The sequence below is a fragment of the Pristiophorus japonicus genome, chromosome 6, assembly GCF_044704955.1.
Source record: "Pristiophorus japonicus isolate sPriJap1 chromosome 6, sPriJap1.hap1, whole genome shotgun sequence".
In the NCBI taxonomy this organism is placed as follows: Eukaryota; Metazoa; Chordata; class Chondrichthyes; family Pristiophoridae; genus Pristiophorus; species Pristiophorus japonicus.
The window spans coordinates 181,878,556-181,901,717 of record NC_091982.1 but is presented as its reverse complement, the minus strand read 5'-3'; the positions used below and the strand labels follow the sequence as shown (position 1 = coordinate 181,901,717).

Genomic DNA, 23,162 nt, shown 5'->3' with positions numbered 1-23,162 from the left:
AATTGATCTCAGCTGGACTAATTAGGCAAGATAAAGGAAGAAAAGATAGCTTCCTAAAGATAGTTTCTTGACACTATCGTATCGAGGGACCGCCGATTTCCACGCCAAAAAGGAATGAGTTTGCAGCTGTTTCAATGAAGGACCTAATATTCCAGGTCCCGAACTACATGCTGAAGGGTGGAAGATGCCTGTGCGTGGATTTTTTTTCACGTGTGGTGGCCGTTGCACACCAGCTATCACACGAGCTTGACAGAGCTAGGTCTTGGTCCAGTGGCAAGAATTAACCAATTCGACTGGAGACCAACTTTGCTACATGGACCTAGTGCGCACGCATATCGCTGTGTGGGCTGGCCCGTGCTGCCCCTGGGCTCTTGTCTCTTCTGGGCCCCAAACTCACGCCTCTCCTGGGCCCCGATCACGTTGCACCACTCGCCGCTCCTGCACCCCAACCTCTCCACTCCTGCTGTACCTGCCCACGCTCCAATCAGCAACCTGGACCTTGGAGACGTCCAATCCAGTCGCCCTCTTCACGGCCGTCGCTCTCCAGCACACGCTATACCTTGAAGTGGTACGCTCCTTTGAAGGCCCTGACCTGCTGATGATCCTTTCAGGTTGGGCTGCCGGCATTCGGAGGCTTCGTTTAAAGGTAAGGGGTCATCATCCCTCAGCCAAGTTTCCGTCAGGGCCAGGATGTCAATCCTCTACTCCTCTGCCGGCCAATTCCTCTTCTCCCATTAATTTGTTTTTTTTTGCTCTGTGTCCTCATTGTTAAGCACCCCTTTGCGAATGGCACCAAATGCAAGTTGTTGTTTCTAGTCTGGATGCCTCAATGCCACACAACCTTCTACATTTACCCACTGAGCTAGTGAAGTACTATAATGATTAGTTTTAATCATAGAAAGCTGGTCTGGTTCAGAATGCAGGACATTACGGAAAATTATAAACATAGAATCTACAGTACAGAACTAGGTCATTCGGCCCAACTGATCTATGGCAGTGTTTATAGAGTCATAGTATGGTACAGCACAGGAGGCCTATCAACCCATCATGCCTGTGCCAACTCTTGGAAAGAGCTATCCAACTACGCCCACTTCCCTCCTCTTTCCCGATAGCTCTGCAATTTTTTCCATTCAAGTATTTATCCAATTCCCTTTGAAAATTACTACTTATTTCACTCATCATAGTAAGGCTCCATTATGAGATTTCTACCACATTCAACACTCAATTTTGACAAGTGCAGTACATAGCTTGTTAAACTTTACCCCCCTGTACAGCATGTCAACAGTTAACATAGCCAATTATAAGATTCATCTTTTAAAATTAAGTTAAGCTGATTTAATTAACAGAGCTTTTTCTACAACATTAGCAAACATCTATAAGAGTCACTTTTCTAGACAAAATATAGATTAGGTTTGGTTTTGATATATGGAAAATTGTTACTTTTTTAGAATGTTTTTAAATGATTAAATTTACCCACTGTTGTATTTTGTGCCTTTAAGTGTCTTGCTAGACAGATTTTATTACAAGGATTCAATCTGATTCAGAAGTCTAGACTTCAATTGGACATTTTATTACCTGAAAAGTTGAGAGTTTTCAACTCATCTGTTCATTCTGGGCATGTGCACCCCAGATTTGAAGTAAAGAGTGTTTATCTCATCCTGTTAAGATTTTAAAATTTCTTAGCCTTTTCCAAGACTATGAAACAAATTAGACTGAATTTTCAAGCTTTATTTCAGGCAAAAACTTGGCATAAAACTCAGTAACATAGTAAACAGTGAGGAATATAATAGCAGACTGCAGGGGACAGTGACAGACTGGCAAAATGGCAGATGACATTTAATGCAGAGAAGTGTGAAGTGATGCATTTTGGAACGAAAAAAGATGAGAAGCAATATAAACAATTTTAAAGTGAGTGCAGGAACAGAGAAATCTGGGGCTTCACATACATAAATATTTGAAGATGGCAGGAAAAGTTGATAAAATTGTTAAAAATAGCATATGGGATCCTTGGCTTTATAAATAGAGGCAAACAGTACAAAAGCAAGGAAGTTATGCTAAACCTTTACAAATCACTGTTTAGGCATCAGCTAGACTATTGTATCCAATTCTGGGCACCACACTTTAGGAAGGAAGTCATGGCCTTAGAGAGGGTGTAGAGATGGCGATGGCGGGTGGGTGGGTAGGAGCAATGCCAAGCGTGGGGTGGAGGGAGGGGAGCAGGATCCTCTAATTGTTTGGCCTTGGATTCAACAGAATGATTCCAAGGCTTCAAGGGTGAAAATATGCATAAACTTGGCTTGTATTCCCTTGAGCTTGGTGACCGAATGGAGATATTTAAAATGATTAAAGGACTTGATAGGGCAGATACAGAGAAACGATTTCCTTGTGGGGGAGTTAAGAACAAGGGAGCCCAATCTTAAAATTAGAGTTAGGTCTTTCAGGAGTAAAATCAGGAAGCACTTTTTCCACACAAAGGGCAGTGGAAATCTGGAAAATTCTCCCCCAAAAAGCTGTTGAGGCTAGTTTTATTGAAAATTTCAAAACTGATTGTTGATAGATTTTTTGTTAGGTAAGGTTATTAAAGGATTTGGAACCAAGGCGGGTAATTGGAGTTAAGATATAGATCACTCATGATCTAACTGAATGGCGGAAGAGGCTCAAGGGCTGCATGGCCTGCTCCTGTCAAGTACCTTTATCTTTGACTATTTCCAACACTTTTCAATTTCTGTATCAACCCATAATAATGTTATAGTTGCTGTTCCTTAGATGTTCCCTGACCTTTGTATTGCCCACATGCCCCATTTCCTAACCTAAAATTAAATTTAGCATGACCTCGTTCCTCATTGGGCAAAAAATAATGAATAGAAAGCAGTCATGATGGCAGAAACTCACCTTACCTATTACATTACTTTTACCTCAGTCTAGAGGTACACATTCACAAATCACTAAAAGTAGCAACATAGGTTAATAAGGACATAGGAAAGCAAGCCAAGCACTAGGGTTCATTTCTACAAGGATTGAACTGAAAAGCAAAGAAGTGATGTCAAACTTGTATAGAACCTTGTTAGATCACACGGAGTGCTGTGAACAATTCTGGTCATATTATAAAAAGGACACAGGCAAAAACAATTTACTAAAATATCAGAACTGAGAGGTTATACCTATTGGGAAAGATTAAAGGGTTTTTTCTCTGAGGGATGACCTAATACAAGTCTTTAAGATTATGAAGGGGTTTGGATAAGGTAGACGAAGAGAGGATAGCCACGATTTCTCCACACACGGTGGGATCGATGCGGCCAGGGTAGGTGGTATGTTGAAAGCCCGCTCCCGACTCGAATCTGCTATCTCTCTGGAATCTTCCCATGATTGGGCTTCTTAAGCCCGTCCTGCGAGCTTCCCGGCCAATTAAGAGGAAGCCGTTCTGATGACGTCAATTGATGACGTGTCATCAACTGTTTTCCTTAAAGGGACCATGCCCACAATGGTTTTGACAGTTCTTCTGACAGTGTCCTGCATCATTGAGGAGCTGCAAACACTGAGAAATACTGCACAGAGGTGCACGGCTGCACCCAGGCTCTCCCACGATTCCCTCCAGATGCTTATGGAGGGAGTCACAGCACGCAGGGAGGTCCTCTTCCCTTCCTCTGGGCGGAAGGGACCTCCCCAGGACACGAACGCAGCAGGGACGTCGTTAGTAGGACCAGGCTGCAGTGGCGCAAACCCTTCAATGATTTCCTTACCTCGCTCCTCGTTGAGCAAAAAACAATGAATAGAAAGCAAAGCCATAATTCAACCTCATCCTGTTGTGCCACTCATCACATCCCCATCAGTCTGCCTTCCCTACTCTACCCCTGCACATCCTTTCTCACACTAACTTACCTTACACCTGCACCCATCCCTCTCTCTCTCTATCTATCGACATTATCAGTCCCCCATTTCACGAGCCAGCCCTCACACTCACCCTCATCCTTGTCCAATCATGCCAACTAACAACACACAAAGGTAGGCAATTTGGGTCCTTTAGCCAATATTCATGTATAATTAATGTTGATGTATTGTCAAACATTGAAATCTTTACTTCCAGGACCTTGCGTTCTTGGACAGATTTGTGAGCACCTCTGGAAGTGGCTTAGTGAGTTGTAGTGAATGGTGAGACATTAGGGTTCCCCCCACCACAATGGTGATGAGTGTGAAAGGAATGGGTTGGGCATTGCAGCGATGTTTTATGGAGCTGGTGTGGGGTGGTGCAAACCTGGCGCATCATGTGGTAGTCAGGGTGTGCAGCATGAAGTGAAGTAAAAGTGGCCATGGTGAGGCCATCACTGGCCTCCGGGGCAGCAGTGTGGTCGGGTCCTGTGTACTATGCAGCATCAAGTGATTGCGGAGAAGGTTGGTGTTGTTGGTAGTGATGCTGGTGTGTTTAGTGATGTTGGGGCTGATCGTGGTGGGATTCTGAGGACCAAGGTGAGATTTTTTCAAGGGCACCGATGCTGCTAGAATAGATAGCAGGTGAGGTTGAGATGACAGAAGTGATCGGTCAATGATGAGAGAGGTTGCTCAAAAAAGGTGACAGTGAATGGAGAATTCACTGCAAACACTTCCAAAGTGCATTAAGCTCACAAATCCTTTCCAAAACCTGAAGGCTTCAGCTTCTGACATTGGAAAGTGAACAGCAGTGAAATGGTAGCTTTTATACCACTTCTACAGCTGTAAACTTGCCAAAGCAATAGAAAGTCACTGAGAACCCACCACACTTACCTGGCATGAAACCCAAGGGATGACAAAGCCATCAAAAGGTTGGTAAAGTTGTAAGTGCCTGCGTTTAAGTCACTTAACTAGCATTTAAGTACTTGTTAATGATGTTAATTACCTGTCCCACTGCTTGCTGTCGGGTCTGCTATCCAAACGCTGATCTGACATCTGAGAAACTCACACCATGACGGGTTCAGAGCGGGATCCTGACCCGCTGTCAATTAAAGCCATTTTGACAGCGGGCCCACCTCCAAACCCGCACTCCCAGGCTGGGAAGATTCTGGTCCATGTTTTCACTTGTGGGTGAGACCAGAACTCGGGACCATAACCATAAGACAGTTACTAATAAATCCAATGGGGAATTCAGAAGAAAATTCTTTACCCAGAGAGTTGTTAGAATGTGGAACTCGCTACCACAAGGAGTAGTTAAGGCGAATAGCATAGATGGATTTAAGGCGAACCTAGATAAACACATGAGGGAGCAAGGAATCGAAGGATATGTTAATTGGGTTAGATGGATGGGAGGAGGTTCAATGGAGAATAAACACCGGCATAGACCTGTTGGGTTGAATGGCCGTGCTGTAAATACTTTGTAATACTTTATTTAACTGCGCATCTGCGCTCGCCTAAAGCTGCTGACCGATTTGCGCATTATTAATTGAGCGCCATCGGCCTCACCGTTATTTTTACAGTAAATTCTGGCCCATTGTGGGGGACTGTTGCACTGAACAAAAAGTTGTCATGTAGCAAGAAATTAGACAATTAAAGAAAATTGGGTACCACATATTACAACTAGTCAATCTCAGTGGTATTACACATAAGTCAAAACCTATTCAGTGTTGAAAATTTGTATCACTAAGTTCCCAAAGAATATGATGACACTAAACTCAAACACTGGATAACAATGACAACAAAAATATACTCGTAGCCTTTAGTCTGTCTTTAAAACATTTTGTCCATGCACGTCTGTTATGATATGCAGTAGAAGACGGCTTTGGAACGTCTATAATCAGGCATATGAACACATCCAGCTATTCCTGCAAAGGGCTTATCTGTCACTGCATTCAATTGAGATGAAAAGGAACACATTACCCAGAATTCCTGGCAGAAAACACATTCAAAGCTAAAATTTGAATGTGAAATTTGAAACAGCAATCAAAAGTCTTCAAGAAAATCTACAAAGTTTTAGATTTATATTTATTTTGGACATAATGCAAACAGTTTTACAAAATCAGAACTAGAATCAAATAATATCTCAACTTAATATTAAATGTTAAAACTAGTAAAAAAAAACAACAATCTTTTGCAAATTTAGGATAAGCAGTCCTATGACAATAACAAATACCCAAAAAGTGCTTTCCTTTGAAGTTTTAAAAAGTTCATGTTTTACGACCAGCATATATTGTTATAATTGAAACAAAAATAGTGCGTGGTATTCTGGGCCAAAAGTTTTTTGTAGTACTAAGTGAGGTTCACCAGGTTACAATGCAGATGCAATTCAGCTGTAATCTGATTAATATAGAATGACACTATTTAAAAACAGTGTTTTAAATTACATTTGTTTAAAAGAAAACATAATCTGTTTTGTTAGATGTACAATGTTTCCATGGCCACAGCATTACTGGAAACAAGGAATGACTGTTCTATAGCACCTGAGTTATGTATGTGGGCGTGCTGGCCTTCCAGTCCCAAATGTCACGATCCAAAAATCTTTTTAAAAACAATCATCATGGATTTAATTTTGAAAAGTTAACTAACTACTTTGGCAATGAAAAAAATAACTGTTCAAGGGGTTAAAACGATAAGATCAATTCTTTTAATTATTTCAAGAATACAGAAAAAATGAAAATGTTTCAGTGCCCTCCCTTTGCACAAAATATTAACAAATTATCTTTTTCTATCGTACCTTAGTTGTAACAAAAAGAAACGTGCACATTTAATACATCTATTCACTCAAAGCAAAAAAACAGCATTACTTTTAATGAACCATTAAAACATTGCTTGGTGCTGGAATTCCATATTTGCCTTAAAATGGAAAATGTTTCTATAATGGGAATACCAAACCATCCACATATGTCTTTAAATGTTGCAGATAAATGTATTGTGCATCCCTGTTAATTATGTAAATGCATTAACAAAGTGTTGTGCTAAATACAAATGGGCTTGAGATACAATCTGCAGAAACATCATACCTAAATGCTAATTTAAGGAAATGGATGGTTCAATTTACAGACGAAACCACAAGCTACTGTTGGATAACAAACTATGATTTGTATTTGAGAATAAGTCCAAGTACTGAAGTCAGACAAAACAATACCTTCTAACCTTTCCAGTTTCTTTTGAAAAAAGCTATTCTATGATTTTCTTTGTATTTTTCTTATAGAATATAGAAACACAGAAAATAGGTGCAGGAGTAGGCCATTCGGCCCTTCAAGCCTGCACCGCCATTCAATAAGATCATGGCTGATCATTCCTTCAGTACCCCTTTGCCGCTTTCTCTCCATACCCCTTGATTCCCTTAACCGTAATGGCCATATCTAACTCCCTCTTGAATATATCCAATGAACTGGCATCAACAACTCTCTGCAGCAGGGAATTTCACAGGTCAACAACTCTCTGAGTGAAGAAGTTTCTCCTCATCTCAGTCCTAAATGGCCTACCCCTTATCCTAAGACTATGTCCCCTGGTTCTGGACTTCCCCAACATCGAGAACATTCTTCCCGTATCTAACCTGTCCAGCCCCGTCAGAATCTTATATGTTACTATGAGATCCCCTCTCATCCTTCTAAACTCCAGTGAATAAAGGTCCAATTGATCCAGTCTCTCCTCATATGACAGCCCAGCCATTCCTGGTATCAGTCTGGTGAACCTTCGCTGCACTCCCTCAACAACAAGAACGTCCTTCCTCAGACTAGGAGACCAAAACTGAACACAATATTCCAGGTGAGGCCTCACTAAGGCCCTGTACAGCTGCAGTAAGACCTCCCTGCTCCTATATTCAAATCCCCTAGCTATGAAGGCCAACATACCATTTGCCTTTTTTACCGCCTGCTGTACCTGCATGCACACTTTCAGTGACTGATGAACCATGACACCCAGGACTCGTTGCACCTCCCCTTTTTCCAGTCTGCCGCCATTCAGATAATATTCTGCCTTCATGTTTTTGCCCCCAAAATGGATAACCTCACATTTATCCACATTATACTGCATCTGCCATGTATTTGCCCACTCACCTAATCTGTCCAAGTCACTCTGCAGCCTCTTAGCATCCTCCTCACAGCTTACACCGCCACCCAGTTTAGTGTCATCTGCAAACTTGGAGATATTACACTCTATTCCTTCATCCAAATCGTTAATGTATATTGTAAAGAGCTGGGGTTCCAGCACTGAGCACTGCCCTGCGGCACCCCACTAGTAACTGCCTGCCATTCTGAAAAGGACCCGTTTATCCCGACTCTCTGCTTCCTGTCTGCCAACCAGTTCCCTATCCATGTCAGTACATTACCCCCAGTACCATGCGCTTTGATTTTGTACACCAATCTCTTGTGCGGGACCTTGTCAAAAGCCTTTTGAAAGTCCAAATACACCACATCCACTGGTTCTCCCTTGTCCACTCTACCAGTTACATCCTCAAAAAATTCCAGAAGATTCGTCAAGCATGATTTCCCTTTCATAAATCCATGCTGACTCGGTCTGATCCTGTCACTGCTTTCCAAATGGGCTGCTATTTTATCCTTAATGATTGATTCCAACATTTTCCCCACTACTGATGTCAGGCTAACCGGTCTATAATTACCCACTTTCTCTCTCCCTCCTTTTTTAAAAAGTGGCATTACATTAGCTACCCCCCAGTCCATAGAAACTGATCCAGAGTCGATAGATTGTTGGAAAATGATCACCAATGCATCCACTATTTCTAGGGCCACTTCCTTAAGTACTCTGGGATGCAGACCATCAGGACCCGGGGATTTATCGACTCTAATCCCATCAATTTCCCTAACACAATTTCCTGCCTAATAAGGATATCCTTCAGTTCCTCATTCTCACTAGACCCACTGTCCCCTAGTACATTCGGAAGGTTATTTGTATCTTCCTTTGTGAAGACAGAACCGAAGTATTGGTTCAATTGGTCTGCCATTTCTTTGTTCCCCATTATAAATTCACCTGAATCCGACTGCAAGGGACCTACGTTTGTCTTTACTAATCTTTTCCTCTTCACATATTTATGGAAGCTTTTGCAGTCAGTTTTTATGTTCCCTGCAAGCTTCCTCTCGTACTCTATTTTCCCCTTCTTAATTAAACCCTTAGTCCTCCTCTGTTGAATTCTAAATTTCTCCCAGTCCTCAGGTTTGTTGTTTTTTCTAGCCAATTTATATGCCTCTTCCTTGGTTTTAACACTATCCTTAATTTCCCTTGTTAGCCATGGTTGAGCCACCTTCCCCGTTTTATTTTTACTCCAGACAGGGATGTACAATTGCTGAAGTTCATCCATGTGATCTTGAAATGTTTGCCATTGTTTATCCACTGGCAACCCTTTAAGTATCCTCTGCCAGTCTATTCTAGCCAATTCACACCTCATACCGTCGAAGTTACCTTTCCTTAAGTTCAGGACCCGAGTTTCCAAATTAACTTTGTCGCTCTCCATCTTAATAAGGAATTCTACCATATTATGGTCACTTTTCCCCAAAGGGCCTCGCACAACAAGATTGTTAATTAGTCCCTTCTCATTACACATCACCCAGTCTAGGATAGCTAGCTCCCTGGTTGGTTCCTCGACATATTGGTCCAGAAAACCATCCCTAATACACTCCAGGAAATCCTCCTCCACCGCATTGCTACCAGTTAGGTTAGCCCAATCTATATGTAGATTAAAGTCGCCCATGATTACTGCTGTACCTTTATTGCGCACATCCCTTATTTCTTGTTTGATGTTGTCCCCAACCTCACTACTACTATTTGGTGGTCTATACACAACTCCCACTAGCTTTTTCTGCCCTTTGGAATTCCGCAGCTCCACCCATACCGATTCCACATCATCCAGGCTAATGTCCTTCCTTACAATTGCATTAATTTCCTCTTTAACCAGCAACGCCACCCCGCCTCCTTTTCCTTTCTGTCTATCCTTCCTACATGCTGAATACCCTTGGATGTTGAGTTCCCAGCCTTGGTCACCCTGGAGCCATGTCTCCGTGATGCCGATCATATCGTATCCGTTAACTGCTATCTGCGCAGTTAATTCATCCACCTTATTCCGAATACTCCTCGCATTGAGGCACAGAGCCTTCAGGCTTATCTTTTTAACATACTTTGACACTTGTGAATCTTGCTGTAATGTGGCCCTTTTTTTTTTGCGTTGGGTTTCTCTGCCCTCCACTTTTACTGTTCTCCTTTCTATCTTTTGCTTCTGCCCCCCTCTATTTCCCTCTGTCTCCCTGCATAGGTTCCCATCCCCCTGCCATATTAGTTTAACTCCTCCCCAACAGCACTAGCAAACACTCCCCCGAGGACATTGGTTCCGATCCTGCCCAGGTGCAACCCGTCCGGTTTGTACTGGTCCCACCTCCCCCAGAACCGGTTCCAATGACCCAGGAATTTGAATCTCTCCCTTCTGCACCATTTCTCAAGCCACGTATTCATCTGAGCTATCCTGCGATTCCTACTCTGACTAGCGCGTGGCACTGGTAGCAATCCTACTTTTGAGGTCCTACTTTTTAATTTAACTCCTAGCTCCCTAAATTCATCTCCTAAGACCTCATCCCGTTTTTTACCTATATCATTGGTACCTATATGCATCACAACAACTGGCTGTTCACCCTCCCTTTTCAGAATGTCCTGCACCCGCTCCGAGACATCCTTGACCCTTGCACCAGGGAGGCAACATACCATCCTGGAGTCTCGGTTGCGGCCGCAGAAACGCCTATCTATTCCCCTTACAATTGAATCCCCTATCACTATCGCTCTCCCACTCTTTTTCCTGCCCTCCTGTGCTGCAGAGCCAGCCACGGTGCCATGAACTTGGCTGCTGCTGCTCTCCCCTGATGAGTCATCCCCCTCAACAGTACCCAAAGCAGTGTATCTGTTTTGCAGGGGGATGACAGCAGGGGACCCCTGCACTACCTTGCCTGCACTGCTCTTCCTGTTGGTCTTCCATTCCCTATCTGGCTGTGGCCCCATTACCTGTGGTAAGACCAACTCACTAAACGTGCTATTCACGTCATTCTCAGCATCGTGCATGCTCTAGAGTGAATCCACCCGCAGCTCCAGCTCCGCAACGCGGTCCGTCAGGAGCTGGAGGCGGACACACTTCCTGCACACGTAGTCGTCAGGGACACCGGAAGTGTTCCTGACTTCCCACATAGTACAGGAGGAGCATAACACGTGTCCGAGCACTCCTGCCATGACTTAACCCTTAGATACACTTAAATTGGCAACACCAATGCTAAAAGTTAATTACTGATATATATATAAGGACGGGAGAGTGGAGAGCACCAGTTCTAACTGTCGCAGGAGAGAGTGGAGAGCACCAATATGGTATCTATATTGGCAAATTTTCCCAAAATATCTTTGTGTCTGAAAGCCATTATACCAGCTGCTGATTGCAGTCCAATATCGTCAATTTCCAAATGACTGCTTACATGCATGTCTCGCACAACACTGAGATTACCATAGCAACAAGAAAACTATCCAAGTGTTGTAGTGAACAAAAGAAAATTCAGTGTCAGTATCATAATAGTACTCTCAAAATGTTTTATAACTTTTTTTTTTAGAAACTTGGGATTTATTTTAACTCTTTTTGCAGTGCAAAAATGCGATTAAAATGGTTTATAATTCCACTTTAAATTAAAGTAATGTGGATTTGAATAAAATATATCCAAAGTGGCTCTATTCAATTCAATATAAAATTCCCAATGTGCATAATTGCATTTTTCCATATGGCTTTCCTCCATGTTTGACGAGAGTTCAACCTCGAGACAAATAGGATACATTTGCATTTCCATGAGGCAAATCACATCGGATGATATTGCTTGAGAATTTACTTGAGAGATAAATTATCCATGTGATTTTCACTGGGGAAATGCAAACAATATTGTCTTTGTCTTCTATTCTTTTTCTGTCTTTACATAGCTTTCTCTTGTTTCTATGTTTCTCGCCCTCTCTCTCATCGCTCTTTTTGTAAGCCTTTCACAGTTCTTCTCTGTCTTTATATATGTCTCCCACTCTGTATGTCCCTCAAACTACCTTCTCTCTATATGTCTTCTACCTTTTCACCTCCCCAAAGACCTAGAGGCAGACAAAAGGTGTCAACCCTCTAATCACTATAGAAATTATCTCATCTACATGGGTACATAGCAGCAGCTCTTTTCTCAAGGAGTTCTAAAACTCCCTTCCAAAGAGTATGATCATCATAACACACTTCAGACAAATAACATACCAGGACATAACTCCATCATGATCAGTGGAAACAAGAAAATACAAGCACGAGCTTTCCTCAGCCAAGGAAATGAGAATGTGCCCAAAGCAAATGCAAAATATCAATGTTGCATATTTCTAAGACATGCAATAACCTTCCTCTATGGGATCACAATTCTGCCAGGTAGGTTTGCCAGAGTTTTCTTGGGGATTAACAAGAATAAAAATCCTCTCCTGGCGGTGAAGTACCTAATAAGAAATGAAATCTTTCTCTTTTGTTAACTTCTGCAGTGTACAGAATCCCTTCAACAAAAGCAATCACATTGTTGACATTTTGGGCAAAATCTTTTAAAATAAAGAACTTGCGTCTCCTCTATTCTTGCATCAACGGGTGTTACCTCTGACTAGACCAATCAAAGCAGAGGGAAGGTGGCATATTAAGGGAGATTTATGGAAACAGTGTCAGCCTCACACTTGTTTTGGGGCTTGGAGAGTCACGCTGCAGCATGGATATTTAAACTCACTTTAGACCTTCATTGTGAAAATATATCTTAATTAGCTAACGTTCCTCGAAGCTCTTGAATTTGGGAAGTATTAGCCAAGTGGCCTGTCCTCACAGTGTGTTAGTTTTGTCAATGGAAAAGCACATATATTTCAATGTTTTCCTCTGTGCATTATTTTAAGCAAATTCATCAGCATGTTTATGAATTCATTGGCCCCAAGTTTCCACATGCGGCAAAACAGGCGCCCCTCCGAGCTGGGCGCCCGTTTTTCGAGCCGAAAACGGCGCCTGAAAAAAAATGCGCTATTCTCGAGCGCTTTGCAGCTCGATGTCTGCTTGGCGCGGCACACAGGGGGCAGAGCCTACCACTCGCGCCGATTTTGTAAGTAGAAGGGGGCGGGTACAATTTAAATGAGTTTTTTTCGTGCCGGCAACCCTGCGCGTGCGCGTTGGAGCGTTCGCGCATGCGCAGTCTGAAGTAAACATTGGCACTCGGCCATTTTAAAAAATGCTGCAGAAAAAGTGAAAATTTGTTTATTGAACCCTTGCAAAGGCTTGCATTTTAATTTTCTTGATATTTCTGTGTGTGAGGGAGTGCATTCTGTAATTAAAGATAGACTGTGATAAACGGGACACATGCACTTGTTTGAGACTATTCAAATTCTTTGTAGCTGTTCAATTTTTAACATTTTTTAATAAAACCACATTGCCCTTCCATGATCAGCACTGAGGCTTCTTGCAGCTTTCTCCCTCCCTCCTCCTGCCGTCGGTCGGGCCCAACAGCAAACCGCTGCCTGAAAGGCCTGCCTGAAGCACTTTCACACAGGTAGGAACATGGTTTATTTAATCTTTTCTTTGCTTATAAATTTTTATTCAGGTTGGATTTATTTGTATAATATTTGTATAAGTATAACTAAGAATTTATTGTAGAATTTAATGACTTCCCTTCCCCCCCTCCCCCCCCACCTCGTTCCCGACGCCTAATTTGTAACCTGCGCCTGATTTTTTAATGTGTAGACAAGGTTTTTTCAAGCCTACAAAAATCTTCACTTGCTCCATTCTAAGTTAGTTTGGAGTACGTTTTCACTGTGGAAACTTTCAAATCAGGCGTCAGTGGCCGGACACGCCCCCTTTTGAAAAAAAAATTCTGTTCAAAAGTGAAACTGTTCTACCTGACTAGAACTGCAGAAAACTTAAATGTGGAGAATTCCGATTTCTAAGATACTCCGTTCTCCACCAGTTGCTCCTAAAAATCAGGAGCAAATCATGTGGAAACTTGGGGCCATTATAACTAATGCAGAAGTAATTTTCAGGGAGAGAGTCTTCCTGAACCTATGGCTGATGAATAATTAAATCGTGATGGAGATGTACTCATTTTTGATTGAGACAGCATCCTTTTCTGGATGCAAAATTTCAAATCTGGGCCTGACAAAATAACAACTGGAATTAAAGTATTGTACTGAAAGTTTTATACAATAGATATATTATTTCTTTTGTGAACCTTGGCCGTATTTACCAGTATGTGAACTACGTCTATTCCACAAATGAACAGACATTGTACATATTCCTCACATTGCATGCTTTGAAGAGTTCCAGCACATTTTTCTAAAATTGTTTCTGGTGTTCAGCGTTTAATTAAGTGTTATTCCAATGATCAAAATCAGAGATATTTAGAAATGCACTACAGTAATAATTTGACACACAACACACAAAAACTTATTAAAAGAACTTGCACTTATAAGGCATCCCAGCACATCCGCAACGGTATTTCTTCTCAAATGAACTTTTCTTTTTTTTTTAGACTGTCATCAAGTATGTAAGCAAATGCAGCAGAAGTTTTGCCCACGAAGATCCCACAAACAACTAATGAGATTAAAGACTAGCTAAACTGCTTATGGTAGTATTGGTTGAGGTTATAATGTTCAACAAGACACTGAGAAAATTCCCTGCTCTTCTCAAAACAGTGTCATAGGATCCTTAACATCCGGGATTCTCAACCAGGAGTCCGCAGCTCCTTAGGAGTCCACCAGTTGGTTTGTCCCATCAATATACAGGGAAGACTACCGATTATGGCGTAAACATCAGTAGCCTCCTCTGTATAGTGAGACGAGTGGAATAGTTTCAGCGATACAAAAACTGCGTGTGTAGCCAATTCAGGTTCTTCCTGTTGGAAACCATTTGAACGCTTAGACAAGTCCCTTTGCTTGTCACTGACTTTTACAGCAGTATTTATCTCTAAGATTTTGTTTGATCCAGTCCTATTCGCTTCCACATTCATGAACCACTCACCACTTTTAACCATTAAATAAAATAGTGGGACTTGTAACTTCTCTTCCGGGGGATTAAAACCGGAGTTGGGGGCGGGGAAATCTGCAAGTTAGCTCGGCATTGCGTGGGCCGAGGTAGCGAGAGCCTTCCTTTCAACCGTTTATTTCCCCCTCGTGCGGAGCCGCCTTGTGTCGTTTGGAAGCCGCTCACACGTTTGAAAAGAAGACCATTCTTTCCTGATTAAACTGGTGCTTGAGACGGGGAAGGGGCTCAGTCAACGGAGAGAGAGCATGCACCACATGGCCTTGGGAGTTACTTTATTCATTCACGGGATGTGGGTGTCGCTGGCAAGGCCGGCATTTATTGCCCATCTAAATTGCTCTTAAAAGAGGGGGGGAGGGGCAGGGAGTGGTGGGGGACAAGAACAGAGAAAGAGGGGTGGAGAGAAAGAGGGGTGGAAAGAAAGAGACTTTCCAGTCTCTGGGCTTGCGGCAGGGCTGTAATAATCGGGATTTGTTGCAACTCTCTCCTTTAACGTCTTCAGTCTGAGTTAATAAAGTAGCTGAAGACGTTATCACAATTTTCCTCGTACCTTAGACTTGGAGCTTTATATTCATGGCCATGTGCGTCTCTGACAGACGGATAGGCCGAGTCTGTGCATTCGTGTCCTTTGAGATACCCCTGGCTACTTGTGAAAAGGTTGATGAGGAGGAAAGAGATGGGCTGCCTTTATCACTGAAGGACTTATGACAATGATATCAAGTGGGTAAAGTCTCTGAAGGCCCTGTTTATTTCTCCATTTCTCTCATTTGCCATCCGACACAGCCATTACTGGTGCTGTTAATTCAAGTCTCTGGCTTTCACCGCCATGTTGGGGTTTGGTATCGAAATAAGAGGAAATTTCTGTTTCCAAAATGGAGGATGTGGACCTGGAATTTGAGTGTAGTCTGACCGAGTGTGCACCGAAATGAGCCTGTAGTGAGCACTGCATTTGTTGCTCCTGGTTCATTTCCTGTTAAGAAAATGGTTGATGGGGTGGAACAGACTTTAGATAGCAAATGGGCACATAATGTAAATTTAGCATAAAAACAGAAAACGCTGGGAATAATCAGCAGGTCAGGCAGCATCTGTGGAGAAAGAAACAGAGTTAACGTTTCAGGTCGATGACCTTTCGTTAGACCTAAAACATTAACTGTGTTTCTCTCCCCACAGATGCTGCCTGACCTGCTGAGTATTTCCAGCATTTTCTGTTTTTATTTCAGATTTCCAGCATCTGCAGTATTTTGCATATGTAAATTTAGGACTTAATAAATTCCTCTCAATGGAAGATGTAATAGAGCTGCTAATAACTCATTTTTAAACTGAAAAAATACTTGTGTTGTGTTACAGGGGTTCCGCGGAAGTTTTATTATACAGGAGGGCGGCCTCGGTAACAAAAAGATTGAGAACCCCTGCTTTATATCCACTAAAAAGACAAAAGGGTCCTTAGTTTAACAATTTGTATTGGAGACTGTTCAGAGAAGGCTCACTAGGTTGATTCCAGAAATGAGGGGGTTGACTTATGAATTTAGCTCGAGTAGGTTGGGTCTATATTCACTGGAGTTCAGAAGAATGAGAGGTGATCTTATCGAAACATATAAGATAATGGACTCAAGTTTCAGCCTGAGTTGCTCCTATTTTTTTGGAGCAACTAGTTTAGAATGGAGCATCTTAGAAATTGCAATTCTCGGCATTTAGTTTGCTCCAGTGAGTTAGAATAGTTTCATTTTAGAACAGATCTTTTTTTCAAAAGGGGGCGTGTCCAGTCACTTCCGCCTATTTTGCAACTTTAGGCAACGAAAACTTACTCCAAACTAACTTAGAATGCAGTAAGTGTAGATTTTTGTACGCTCAGAAAAATCAGGTGCAGAGAACGAGAGTTGGGGGGGGCAGGGGCGGGGGGAGAAGGGGGGGTTTACAAACATTAAACACTTCACTTTTACAAATAAAGAGCCATCATCAATAATAAATGATAAATAAATCAATAAATCAACCCAAAAAAATTAATAAATTTTTTTTTTTTAAATTGCTTAAATCACTCACTAAATAAAACATTATTTCTACTCACCTACTGCAGCACCGAGGAGAAGAGAGGGGAGGGGGGAGAAGAGAGGGGAGGGGGAGGGGGGGGGAGAGAAGAGTGCAGGGGAGAGAAGATGAACGGGGGGGAGGGGGAAGATGAACGGGGAGGAGGGGGGAGGGGGAAGATGAACGGGGAGGAAGGGGAAGATGAACGGGGAGGAGGGGGGGAGGGGGAAGATGAACGGGGAGGAAGGGGAAGATGAACGGGAAGGAGGGGGGGAGGGGGAAGATGAACGGGGAGGAAGGGGAAGATGAACGGGGAGGAGGGGGGGAGGGGGAAGATGAACGGGGGGGGGAAGGGCGAAGATGAACGGGGGGAAGGAGGGGAGGGCGAAGATGAACGGGGGGAAGGAGGGGAGGGGGAAGATGAACGGGGGGAAGGAGGGGAGGGGGAAGATGAACGGTGGGGTGGAGGGCGAAGATGGACGGGGGGAAGGGGGGAGGGGGAAGATGAACGGGGGGGAGGGGGAAGATGAACCGTGGGGGGGGGAGGGGGATGATGAACAGGGGGAGGGAGGGGAGGGGGAAGATGAACGGGGGGAGGGGGGGAGATGAACGGGGGGGGGGGGATGAACGGGGGGGGGGGATGAACGGGGGGGAGGATGGAGGGGGGGGAGGATGGAGGGGGGGGAGGGGGAAGATGAACGGGGGGAGGGGGAAGATGAACGGGGGGGAAGATGAATGGGGGGAGGGGGAAGATGAACGGGGGGAGGGGAGGCGGAAGATGACCGGGGGGAGGGGAGGGGGAAGATGACCGGGGGGGGGGGGGGGGGGGGGGGGAAGATGGGAAGATGAACGGGGAGGAGTGGGAAGATGAACGGGGGGTGGGGGGGGGGGGAGATGAACGGGGAGGAGGGGTAAGATGATGAACGGGAGGGGGGGAAAGCGAAGATGATGAATGGGTGGGGGGGAAGAGAGATGATGATGAACACGAGGGGGGGGGGGGTGCCGTGAGATGATGAACGGGGAAGGGGGAGAAGATAATGAACGGGGGAAAGCTGAGCGGGCCCCGCCGAGGACTTCGGGTGGGACCCGCCCCCAGCGAGAGGCCAGGCGGGTGGGCCCCACTGCCAATGAAGAAGCCGCGCCGCGCCGAGGACTTCGGGCGGGGCCCGCACGCAACAGATGTTGGGCTGTCGCCGCCGCTAATGCTTCAGGCGGGGCACGCTCCCAGCGAGAGGCCGGGCGGGTGGGCCCTGCCGCCAACGAAGAAGCCGGGCCGCGCCGAGGACTTCGGGTGGGACCTGCACGCAGCAGATGCCGGGCCACCGTTGACGACGGCACTTCGGGTGGGGCCTGCCCCCAGCAAGAGGCCGGGCAGGCGGGTCCCGTCAACGACGAGGTAAGCGGTGTCAGGCCACTCGGCCAGGGATAGGGACGATGTCCCTTCGGCCTGGGATAGGGTCGTCGCCCGGAGACAGGACGCGCTGGGATGGCCGGGAGCTACTGTGCGCATACGCGCAGCTGCCGGCACTGTTTTTGGCGCAGGACTGTAGCTCCGCCCCCAGCAGCTCCTGCTGCGCAGCGCCGAGCTGGAAATGGGCCTACAGCTATTGGAGAATCGCAAGGTAAGTATTCGGCGCAATTTTTGTTCTACAAATTAGGTGGGCCTCTCCGATGTGCGCCGTTCTAGCGGGAGTCCGAAACTTGAGCCCAATGAGGGGGCTCGACAAGATGGATGCAGAGATTACATTTCCACTCATCGGAGAAACTAAAACTAGGGGGCATAGTCTCAGAATAAGGGGCTGCCCATTTAAAACTGAGATGAGAAGGAATTTCTTCTCTCAGAGGGTTCTCAATCTGTGGAATTCTCTGCCCCAGAGAGCTGTGGAGGCTGGGTCATTGAATAAATTTAAGGCGGAGATAGACAGATTTTTGAGCGATAAGGGAATAAAGGGTTATGGGGAGCGGGCAGGGAAATGGAGCTGAGTCCCTGATCAGATCAGCCATGATCTTATTAAGTGACGGAGCAGGCTCGAGAGGTCAAATGGCTTACTCCTGCTCCTATTTCTTGTGTTCTTGACCTGTTTCCCTTGGCAGAGGGGTCAACAACCAGGGGGCATAGATTTAAGGTAATTGGGGGGAGGTTTAGAGGAGATATGAGGGGGAATTTCTTCACCCAGAAGGTGATGGGAGTCTGGAACGCACTTCCCTGTCCGCTCCCCATAACTCTTTATTCTCTTATTGTTCAAAAATCTGTCTCTGCCTTAAATATATTCAATGACCCAGCCTCCACAGCTCTCTGGGGCAGAGAATTCCACAGATTTACAACCCTCATCTCAGTTTTAAATGGGCAGCCCCTTATTCTGAGACTATGCCCCCTAGTTTTAGTTTCTTATATTAGTGGAAATGTAATCTCTGCATCCATCTTGTCGAGCCCCCTCATTATCTTATATGGTAGAGCCAGGAACCCTCACCACAATTAAAAGATTCTTGGATGTGCACTTAAACTGCCGTAACCTACAGGTCTATGGATCAAGAGCTGGAAAGTGGGATTAGGCTGTATATCTCTTGGTCTGCTGGCGCAGACACAATGGGCCGAAATAGCCTCCTTCCGTGCTGTAAATTTCTATGATTCTATCATTTCTAACTCATCTGAAAGAAGGCTCTTACAAGTCAGTTCCGTACTAAAGCATCAGCCTAGATTATTTTCTCAAGTTCTGGCATGGGGCTTGAACACAATAAAATGTTTAGTTAAAAAACAAAACATATGTGGTTATAAAAACTTATTTGAAGTACTTGTTTTTGGAGGTTGAAGCCTTATTGGGTCAGGTAAAAATGAAACCAACCGAACCAAGCTAACACGTAACACCCATACAAACACCTATAAAATTACTGTCTTTAGGACTAGAGGTCAATCCCATACCCATAAATTGGGCAGTAATGCTGTAAAATTATTACTCAACACAATAAAATGTTTAGTTAAAAAACAAAACATATATGGTTATAAAAACTTACTTGAAGTACTTGTTTTTGGAGGTTGAAGCCTTATTCATTGGATGCCTGCTGGCTGTGAAATACATTCTTTGCTTGCTTCAAATTTAACCCTCAGCATCCAGGATTTAGATTCCACTAACAGCTACAATCTTACAGTATTACCCTCCACCACTGCCTGCTCACCCTGCCCCTCACCCCCTGCAATAAACCACTTCTAAGGATGGCCAAATCTCTAGTTTAAGTTTCAATCTTCAAAAAGATGCATAAATGAAAGCCTATTGTACAGGTCAACTAAATACAGCACTACAATTTGCTTTTATTTTTTAACAGATACTTACCGTAAATCTTTACGTTTTCTAAACTCTTCATTTGGGATGGTCCATGGTAGAAATTTTGGTAGACATTCCAGAACCTCATCAGAGAAGTCTGAGAAATCCACATCATACTCTATAAGGATGCCCTCAGTTTCAGGTTCAATTTCACCAGCCTGTCCTAGACTTTTGGTCAAATGCCTGTTTACAAATAAACACAAAACAAGCAAATTTGTATAGTGCATTCCACTTCGACATTGCCTTTATTACTTCCCATTTGTTTCAAAGGTCTCAATCCTTTAACAGAATTGCCATAATGCTTTGCCAAGCTGGTTAAGCACCGTGGTTAAGGATTAAATCTCAGCTAACACTGCATTAACTTCCTCGCACCATTAGACTTATTAATTCCGCATTCGCACCACTGACTCAACATCAAATTGCATTTATACACCGCTTTTAACATAGGAAAGCATCTCAAGGCATTCCGCAGGAGGGTAATCAAACAATAATTGGCATTAAGCTGAATGCAGAGCTATTAGGAGGCGTAACTGAAAGCATGGTCAAAGTTGTAGGTTTTAAGGAGAGTCTTAACAACAACAATTTGCATTTATATAGCACTTTTAATGTAGTGAAACATCCCAAGGCGCTTCACAGGAGCATTACGAGATAAGCCGCATAAGGAGAAATTAGGGCATGTGACCAAAAGCTTGATCAAAGAGGTAGGTTTTAAGGAGCGTCTTGAAGAAGGAAAGAGAGGTAGAGAGGCGGAGAGGTTTAGGCAGGGAATTCCAGAGCTTAGGGCCTAGACAACAGAAGGCACAGCCACCAATGGTTATAGTGATTATAATCAGGGATGCTCAAGAAGGCAGAATTAGAGGAACTCAGCCATCTCAGGGGGTTGTGGGGCTGGAGGAGATTACAGAGATAGAGAGGGGACAAGGTCTTGGAGGGATTTGAAAACAAGGATGAGAATTTTGAAATCAAGGCGTTGCTCAGCCAGGAGCCAATGTAGGTCAGCGAGCACAGGGGTGATGGGTGAGCAGGACTTGGTGTGAGTTAGAACAAGGGCAGCCGAGTTTTGGATCACCTCTAGTTTACGTAGGGTAGAATGTGGGAGGCCAGCCAGGAGTGCGTTGGAATAGTCAAGTCTAGAGGTAACAAAGGCACGGATGGGGGCTTCAGCAGTGGATGAGCCGAGGCAAGAGCGGAGACAAATTATGTTACGGAGATGGAAATAGACGATCTTAGTTATGCTGCGGATATGTGGCCGAAAGCTAATTTCAGGGTCAAATATGACACAAGGTTGCGATCAGTCTAGTTCAGCCTCAGACAGAAGTTGGGGAGAAGGATGGAGTCAGTGTCTAGGGAACGGAGTTTGTGGTTGGGACCGAAAACAATGGCTTCGGTCTTCCCAATAATTGGAGAATATTTCTGCTCATCCAGAACTGGATGTCGATGTCGAACAAGCAGTCTGATAGTTTAGAGACTGAGGTCGGGTCAAGAGAAGTGGTGGTGAGGTAGAGCTGGGTGTCATCAGCTTACATGTGGAAACTGACGCTGTGTTTTCGGATGGTGTCACCAAGGGGCAACATGTAGATGAGAAATAGGAGGGGGCCTAGGATAGATCCTTGGGGGACACCAGAGGTAACAAGAAACAGTGGTCGGGGAGGACGATGGAATCGGTGGTGGGAATCAAAAGTCAATAGCTTTAGTCTTCCTGTTCTCAATGTTTAATTGGAGGTAATTGCGGTTCATCCAGAACTGCATTTTGGACAATCAAGCTGACAACACAGTGGCGGGGTTGATTGAGATGGTGGTGAGGTAGAGCTGTACATGTTAGTGTACATGTACATGTGGAACCAGTCTCTGGATGATGTCACCCTCACCTTCTCAAGGGCAATTAGGGATGGACAATAAATGCTGGCCTTGCCAGTGACACCCACATCCTGTGAACGAATAAAACAAAACTAAAGGGCAGCATGTAGCTAAGAATTAGGAGGTGTCCAAGATTAAATACTTGGGGGACTCCAGAGGGCATGGTGGGAATAGAAGCCACAACTGGATTGGTAAGAGTGGAACCAAGTGAGAGCAGTCCCAATGAGCTGGATAGTGGAGGAGAGGCTTTGCAGAATGAAAAGGAGAAGAAAACAGAAAGAATGTGAAAAATAAACAACAGAAAAGCCAGAGACAAAACAAACAGAAAGGCACACACAGACAACCAACTACTAAAATAAAATTGGTAACTGAAACCATTTTCACAAACTTTCAATAAGCAATGCTCGGGAAATACCCACAAGTGAAATTAAATATGTTTTAACCTATTATTCTGCACTCCATGCATACAAATTAGCAGTTAAACCTTTCTAAATGTAAAAATGTTTAGATATTTCAAAATGAAACTTCCATACAACTATCACTTATAAGTAACAAAACATAACTACCACACTGTCAATGAGTGTGGCAATAACCATGCATCAGTCCAACCTGGTCTTAGTCACTGTACCACACCACTAAGCTCTAAAAGAGCACAGCACAGATACATAGCGATAGTACTGACCCAATTCCTCTATTGTAAATGGAGAAGCTACTTTTCAATGACAATCTTAGACCACAGGTATGTTTAGCAGTCAAACTTGAAACACATGAGAGTTTCTGCACACAAATTTTGAGTTGATAAATTGCATTTGTACAGCACACCACACTGGAAGGATGTCTCAGATGCTTTGCAATATAAAAAAAAACATGGAGACGAAGCAGGAGGAAGGAACAGGCTTATGTAGTTAAGGGATGGAGCAAATACAGGTGAAAAAGAAAAACTCTTTGCAAGAGAGTTCAATGAGCGAATCATACATTTAACCATT

General features: G+C 43.9%; 1 protein-coding gene across 3 annotated transcripts in view; it reads right to left on the bottom strand.

The window, feature by feature from the left end:
• dis3l2 (DIS3 like 3'-5' exoribonuclease 2) overlaps positions 1 to 23,162 on the bottom strand; it is a 437,600-nt gene that overhangs the window by 246,695 nt on the left and 167,743 nt on the right. For all 3 annotated transcript variants that reach the window (XM_070883462.1, XM_070883465.1, XM_070883463.1), the window contains exon 9: positions 20,329 to 20,502. In XM_070883462.1, the coding sequence (XP_070739563.1) occupies positions 20,329 to 20,502 (174 nt within the window). The remainder of the gene's footprint in view (positions 1 to 20,328; positions 20,503 to 23,162) is intronic.